At 56.3% G+C, this 7,476-nt stretch overlaps 1 protein-coding gene across 1 annotated transcript; it reads right to left on the bottom strand.

Annotated features, from left to right (window-relative positions):
- Positions 1-1,110: 1,110 nt before the first annotated feature.
- Positions 1,111-4,308, bottom strand: SP5 (Sp5 transcription factor). The gene is made up of 2 exons (XM_047770444.1): positions 3,765-4,308; positions 1,111-3,081 (listed from the first exon to the last, which is right to left on the bottom strand). The coding sequence occupies exons 1-2, from the start codon at positions 3,813-3,815 to the stop codon at positions 1,939-1,941; spliced, it is 1,194 nt and encodes a 397-aa protein (XP_047626400.1). The 5' UTR covers positions 3,816-4,308; the 3' UTR covers positions 1,111-1,938.
- Between the last annotated feature and the right edge of the window lie 3,168 nt (positions 4,309-7,476).

Below are 7,476 nucleotides of genomic sequence, written 5' to 3'. Positions count from 1 at the left end.
TCTTATGACTATTGCTTGTAAAACTGCTACACCCTTGAAAATTTAGCTAGCCCAAACTGCCCTTCCTAAAGATTCACGTTCTAATTTGTCATTAAATAGTTCCAAAATCTCTAATGAGAGTAACTGGCTATTACTCTCCTAGGCATATTACAACAACGATTTTAACAGTTACTTACTACCTTGCCCCCAAGTTACAGAGTAAAAATGCGGTTTCTTAGCAGTATAGAAGTAACTTACATCTCAATTATGTTGCTGGCTGAGTTTTACTTAATATAGTAAGTCTTAAGCACAACGCTCCTGGCTTTTAAGAATTTACTCTTCAGTTGACTTCAGACAAAAGGCAAGGTAACAGCAGTGTGTAAACTGTGAAATCCTATCAGTTTATACACACTTCTACGACTGTGAAAAATTATTCAGGTCCATTGAAATTTCCCAGTAATGATGACAGCCGGCCTAACACAGTGACAAAATTTAGAACATTTTGTTTTTTTTGCCAATTTTAGATCAGAGGATTAAGCTTTGAGTTTCAGGTTTAAAAACCCAAATATTAGAAAACATAAGGGAGCCAGCTGAGTTGAAAAACCACTCATAAGCTTCACATTGAAAACTTTTTTAGGGATAGGTGAGAAACCTAGATTTGAGTATTCCTGGCTCCTCCCTGAGAAAATCTTAGTCTACTGCAGTGATTGAAAAACAAATCTTCAGATACAAGATGGAACTACACTTCCAGGCCTAGCCAGAAATCTCCAAATGGCTATAGTGAAACAAGACTGTTAAGATTTCCACAGCAAAACAGCTAAGAAGAAAACAAGCAAGACAGGGTTGTGTATCATGACGGGGCTGAAATACAGGAGTGAAGCTGCTTTCTCAGGCAACTCTCTTTGCAAGTTTCCCTGTAACTCTCCAAAGTCTCATCTGTGAATAGATCCTTGAGTCACTAGCATCTCTCCAGACAGCATCATATCCGGCTGCCAGGAGGAAGCGCAGCTCGCCTGTGACCTCTGAAAGGACCAACAAATGGAAAGCCACAGACAACTCGCCAGATAAAAGGATGGCGTACTGCATGTGCAGCAGGTATTAACTTTTAAGAGAAACACCACAGTCTCCGGTCAGGTACTAAGACCGCGTGAGAAATTCAAGTTGTGATTGGAAAATCTTGCCCTAACCTCTTTTCCACAAAAGTGACCTTGCCTTCCCACTTTCTGCATCTTTGCACCCAACACACTTGCCCAGAACCTTCCAAACCAAAGAAGCCTCCGACACAGGCAGCCTCACAGGAGCCTTCAAATTCCCGGTGAAACCTGACCGCTTTGTAAAGCCTCCCGGAAGAAGAAAAGATCAAATGAGACCGGCTCAGCGGGGGTCTTCCCGAGGGGACCCCGGAGTTAACGTATTTATTTTCACGCTGAAACTGCTGATTGCTTTACAGAGACATTTCATGCTGTAGCTCTGCATGGAGGACAAAAGTACCATTTTAATTAATGTTATAATTATTATAATTATTCTTTAAGAAAGCTATTAAATAACCTGTACAAAGCCCGGCCCAGTCCTAGCAAAAAACCCGAGCACTATTTCAAATCTCTCAAGGTCCTTCCGCTTTGATTCAGCGGAGCTCCCTATATACAAAGGTCAGCCCAGGGTGGTCCCCTCAAACTGCAGGTCTCCCAGACGGTGGGAATGGTTCAGAGCCTGGAACCACTCTTTCCTGATGCAGAGCTCTCAATCCTACCTCCCCTGCTCTTCCTGGGCACAGGGTCCCTGTCCGCAGGCCGGACCAGAGAAGCTAGAGGCCTGGCATCGCTTTGGGAGGAGGGCAAGCAGGCAGAGGCAAAGGCCTCTCTTGGGTCTCTCCTGCCGGCAGGTCCCTGGAACCTCCCGGAAGAGGTGCTGGGTAAAGAGTCCGAAGTAGGAGAGGCCTTGAGCCACCCCCAGGTGGGCTTACAGGTCCCGCGGGTCTTCACGCTTGACTCCGGCCTCAGCAACTTTGAGCTTCTTATTCTGGTGCGTCTTGACATGCTTGGCAAGGTGGTCGCTGCGCATGAAGCGCTTGCCACACTCCGGACAGGCGAAGCGCTTCTCACCGGTGTGAGTCCGCAGGTGCCGCTGTAGCTCGTCTGAGCGAGTGAAGCTCTTGCCGCAAAAGAGCCAATTGCACACGAAGGGCCTCTCGCCCGTGTGCCACCGCAGGTGCGCCTTCAGGTGCGACGTTTTGCCGTACACCTTGCCACAGCCTGGCACGTGGCACACGTGCTGTTTCTTCTTGCCCGGCTCTGCCTCGGGGGCGCCGCCCGCCGCTTGGCAGTTGGGGCAGCGGCAGCGGCGGCACCTCCTGGCCGTGGCCGCCAGGGGGGCCTTGGTTTGCAGCAGCGCAGCGATCTGGCTCTGGTACTGCGCGAAGTCCGAAGGGCCCAATACCAGGCCCCGCTGCAGGGCTGCGGCAGCGGCGGCGGCAGCTGCGGCTGAGGCGGGGAAGCGCGGCGCGTGGGGGCCCCCAGCACAGGGGCCGGAGAGGCTGCCCCCTGGAACCCCCGAGGTTCCCGGACCGGTGCCTGCCTGCGGGATACTCCACCACGGGAGGTCGTCGGGGGCCGGGTTGGGGGACAGCTGACGGCACGTGGGGGGCGGGGGCGGCGGTGGCGGGGGTAGCAAGTTGGAGTAGCCGGGTGGTAGCGCGGCCTGGGCTGCATAGGGCACGTAGGCTGGCGCGCAGCTGGCTGGCAGCGCCGCCATACTCGAGGGCAGCATCTTCACCGGTGAGAACTCGTAGGGGTACGAGGGGTCGGCAGGGGGTGTTAGCGGCAGCTCGTGCGCCGCCCCGAAGGAAGGCTGCAGGTGCGTTTTCTGCGGCGTCAGCCCCAGGCTGGGGTGCGGGGGCGGCAGCGCGCCAGGCGAGTGAGCGGGCATATCCGTGGTCCACGGGTGAAAAAGCCTGGAGGGCGAGCCCAGCGCGGGGTCGTAGGACACCTGCAGGAATTCTGGGGGTGCCGTGGCGCCTGGCTGGCCGATGCGGCTACAGGTGGCGGCTAGCAGCGCCAGGGGCGAGTGCTTGCCCAGGTCTGGGGAGGCGCTGGGGGTGCGATCCTGCATAGGCGGCGGCGGGGGAGGGCGGATAAGAGACAAAGGGTTAGCGTTCCCAGCCCGGTCTCCGGCCGTCCGGCCACCCCCACGCCAGCTATTGTACTGATGCCCCCTCCCCCGCCCTGGCCGTCCCTCCCCCGCTACCAGATCCCTTGCACTCACCCACTAGTCCCTGGAAACTTTTGATACCTGCGCTACCTGAACGCGGAGCGCGCGAGCGCTTCCTGTTAAACTACTTGGTGCAAAGAGACGCCATCCAGCCTCAGAGAAAGGCAGGCAGAGTGGGAGGGGAGAGGGATCCCGGCTCCGCAGGCAGAAAGTGTGTCTGGAAACACCCACAGCCCGGCTGCCCATCCGACTTCCCTCCCATCTTTTAAGCCCTCATTTCCACGCTACTCTCGAGTTCCTCCTGCGCCCGCCCCAGGAGGGCCCGGCGGGGTGAACTGGGGCTGGTTCTCAGCCAGACGCGCACCTCCGAACAACCCCCGGATACGCACGTCCTTCCCCCAAAGGCCACACTCTTGACACCAAGATTAGGTGTGAAGTTGGTGTGAACACCCCAGGTATGACTCCAGAGGCATCCACCCAGCGGGATTCCCTTTGAAATTCAGGGTGCAGAGTACCAAGAAAGATCCAGACACGACTCTTCCCACCTTTCCCTCGCCCCCTTCGAGCCCAGCCCTGACCTGGAGGAAGGCCTGCAGCGAGTCATTCCGGAGGACGGCCACGGCGGCCATGGCTACGGCTTGCGGGCCGTTGGCTGTGGAGCAGGGCGCTGCCGAGGCATGGAGACCCGAAGGCGAGGACCAAGGGCTGCCTAATGTCCCTCCTCGGCGCCTGTTTTGCGCGCCGGGGCCCTCCCCGCTTGCACCCCTCGCCGCACCCCGCTCGCTCGCACCCCGCGCGGTCTGAGCGCTTCAGGATCACCTCCAAGAATTTGATAAGGACTTTGCTGGGCCGCCAGCCAGTCAGAGGGAAGATTTATGGCTTTGAAGTTTGCCGCTACCCAATCATCAAAGAATAGCGGCTCTTTCAGAAGCGAAAGCAAATCCTTTGAATCCACAAAGCTCCTATGGTGTGTTTGTTGGTCTGGATAAAAGAACTGATTATTAGGGGGGATGGGAAGGGAGGAGATAAAGGCGGGACAATTAATGAAGTAATCACTATGTGGGAAATGTATATACACAAATAATTGGATTTTCCTGATCAAAGGGGGCCTTACCGCCTGGAGACCCGCGCTTGGGTTGCTTGAGACACTCGATACCCCTCCCCCCCCACTCCCTTGCAATTAAAGATTTGCGCCCAGGCAGCGCCCAAAGTGACAAAGTGTCTTTGTTATCTCCAGGGAAATCTGCCCTCAGCTTCCAGGCGCGGGACTTTGAGACGAAGACCAGGGTAATTCTCCCCTCCCCCCATACTTACACACCCAGACAGCACACGCACCGGCCCGAGCACACCAAGGACCCAAGGGAATTCCCGGGGCTGGGCGTGGGACGTCCCGCGCTCCGCCCACCGCGTTCCCCCCTCTTCCAGCCCCTGCCCGGCCTCCTCAGAGTGGCGGGCAGCTCCGTGACCTGGGGCGGAGCCGGGCGGCCGCCCAGGGTGGCGGTGGGTGGCGCGCACGCTCCCAGGCCGCCAGCCTGAGGAGCAACTGGGGCTCCCTTGCGATGTTCCTGCTGGCTGGCGACTGGAAAGTTTTCTCCGGCCACAACAACTTTTTGCAAATAGTGAGCCTGGGAAAAAACACCCGGGCCGCACTTACCCCAAAGCTAAGCTTGGCAGGACACTCAGAGCCATCCGAGAGAAAAATGTTTGCTATCTTGCTCTCCTCTCTCTGGGCAGGCAGGTGATAGATATTAGGCCCGACTGAAACCCCCAGCGATGCTAGAATTCCCCAGCCCTAGCCCAAGCCCTGCCAGACGAGCGCGCGCTCCTGCAAGCCGCACACACCTGCAGGGAGCTACCCGAAAGTAAGGCGCGGTGGAGGACCCTGTAGCTGTTGTAGGGCAAACCACAAATAGTATGAGGATGGCTCTCTAACCAGAAAGAAAAGTCAATAAAAACTGTTGTCCCCATCACCTTTGTAAAGGAAAGAAATTTCTTAAGGCGCGGGGCATGCTTTGCCCGGGTCAGGAAAACACTCTCGGAGTGTGTTTTCCCCAAACCCTCGCGTCCCGCTATGCCTGGCCAAGAACGGACAGCTGGTCACCTGCCTCCTCCGGTCCAGGGCGCAAGGCGCGCCCTGCAGGGGCAGTGCGGACACCCAGATCTCCTCACCCAAGAGAACCGGAGGGGGAGGAGGGAGAGGCGGGTGGGGGCGCCTCGGGGTCTTCACGGAACTGCAGGGCAATAAGGGCTGGGAATGGCGGTAGAGGCCTCACACCCGCCGTCCACGTGACCGCGCAGCAGAGCGGGCCACCTGGGCTTTGGCCGAGCCTGGTCTACGTGTGCCTCTGGGTACATGGTCTCCTTTCTCACAGGCCGCCCGCCTTACGTGGATCCTCAGAGGCGTCTCGCGCCCCGCCTTCCTGTGCATCATCCTCCTGGGGGAACCACACCGCGGCAATTCTCCGTGCTGGGCCCGCGGTTAGGCCAACATCAGCAGGCTTCTGATTCAGAGTCTGAGTTGTATGTTGGTGCCTTCTGCACTCCCACTAGGGGTTGGGACCCTACGCCATCAGGCCTGCATTTCCCCACGCCCAGGGCCCGCCAGCAAAATAGAAACGTCTTGCTGAAGAGGAATGGGCCGCATGCAGCCCCAATACCATGAGCTCTTCGCGAGCCCCGTCCTTGCACGCCCCTCCTCTCTCCAAGGTGTCACCCAGGAGCGGTGAGCAGTGACAACCAGCTTGGCCGACGAGGTCTGCCTCTTGAAGAGAAGGTCCGGATGCTCTGGGTGCCAGAAAAGGGAGGGGCCTTAGTGTTTTGCTCCGAGGCCGGGCAGACCTACACCTTTCCGCACGGCGTCCAGAAATCGATTCTCGGCAAAGCCTGGGGCAGGAAGGAACCCTTTCCCGCATGCAAGTTAGAGGCTAGGGAGTGCTACAGCGCAAACACGCGAAGGTACCTGTTGGCCCAGTCCAAGCGGGTATGGTCCCTTAGTGGGACCTCTCAGGCTCTGTCTGAGCTCTTCGACCTCTGGCTAACGGTGGTTGGGCGGGGTGCGGGCCGGGCTGGGCCAAACAGGCTAGAAGGCATTCTCATTTGTGGAATCTGTTCAATAATTTAACAAAAACGCAAGAGAAGCCAGTTCACGTTTCCAGTTGTTATAGAAGAGAACTCTTTCTCCAAGATGCCCCATTAACCAATAAACCACCATCAATGGCCAGCAGGGAGGAAGAGAATACTGGCTTGGTGTTAAGAGCTCCAACTCTGAAAATCTAAACGCAGATTTCTCTTTGCCACTTTCTAGTTGGTGACCTTGGCCAGCAAGTTACTCACCCGCATTGTGCCTTAGTTTCCCAACTTGTAAAATGCGGGTTTTAGCAGTGTTCACCGCGTAGTGCTTGTAGGCTTAAAAGTGGTAATATAATCAAAGTCTACAGGAAAGTGTGAGATCACAATAGGCCCTCCCTTGACTTAAGTCCTGGGTCTGGGCCTCATCTCCATTTGTGAAAACCAGCCAGGATTTCAGCCCTCCCAGGCGTGAGCTGAAGTTTGGAGAGAGACTTTTACAAAGTGCTGTTTAGTCTCTCTCCCTTTGCACTCGGGCTCCTGAAGAACTTATTCTTAATGAAATAATGTTCCGAGCGTCCATTAAAAATGCAATGCTGGGAGATCAAAGTACAATATTTATTTTAGAAATTTGTTGCAATCACCAAGAGATACAGGTATCAAGGCCAAATGTCAGTTCCGTTACACAAAGCCCCGCGCCCGGGAAGAGCGTGTGGCTGCTCTGCCATAATGTAAAGAGACATCAAAGACCGAGCGCGCTGCAAAAGTGCGCAGCCGGGAGGAGGGAGTGAGCCCGGGAGGGCCTGGCGAGCCCCAGACGGCGCGGGGGCTGTGGGGGCGGGGGTCAGTTCAAAGAGGTATCCGCTGGGGCGGGAGTTCACAGGAGGGAAGGTTTAATGGGCTTTCTTTTGTTGGTGGGTGTGTTTGTGCGCGGAGGACCCAGGAACTCCTCTGTGGTCCTTCAGCCCGAGGGTGGAGGCGGGGGGCAGGGGTGGGAAGCGGCGAATTGGGAGCAAACTTTAACCGCGGCGGGGGGTGGGGAGGTTGAATACCAGCCTCCTGGCGGTGGTTGGCGCAGCAGAGCCGCTCTCCTTGCGGCTCTCCAAACAGCAGGGTTCCAAGGCTGCGAAGTTTGCCTCGCGGTTTTTTTGTTTTTTGGTTTTTGTTTTTTTTTTTTTTTTTTCCCCGTGGGCGGGCAGGCGGTGAGCGCTGACCGGGTGCCAC

Source organism: Phacochoerus africanus, chromosome 3 (assembly GCF_016906955.1).
Source record: "Phacochoerus africanus isolate WHEZ1 chromosome 3, ROS_Pafr_v1, whole genome shotgun sequence".
Classification (NCBI taxonomy): Eukaryota; Metazoa; Chordata; class Mammalia; order Artiodactyla; family Suidae; genus Phacochoerus; species Phacochoerus africanus.
Note: the sequence above shows the minus strand (reverse complement) of the source record. Positions and strands in the feature narration are given on the sequence as shown.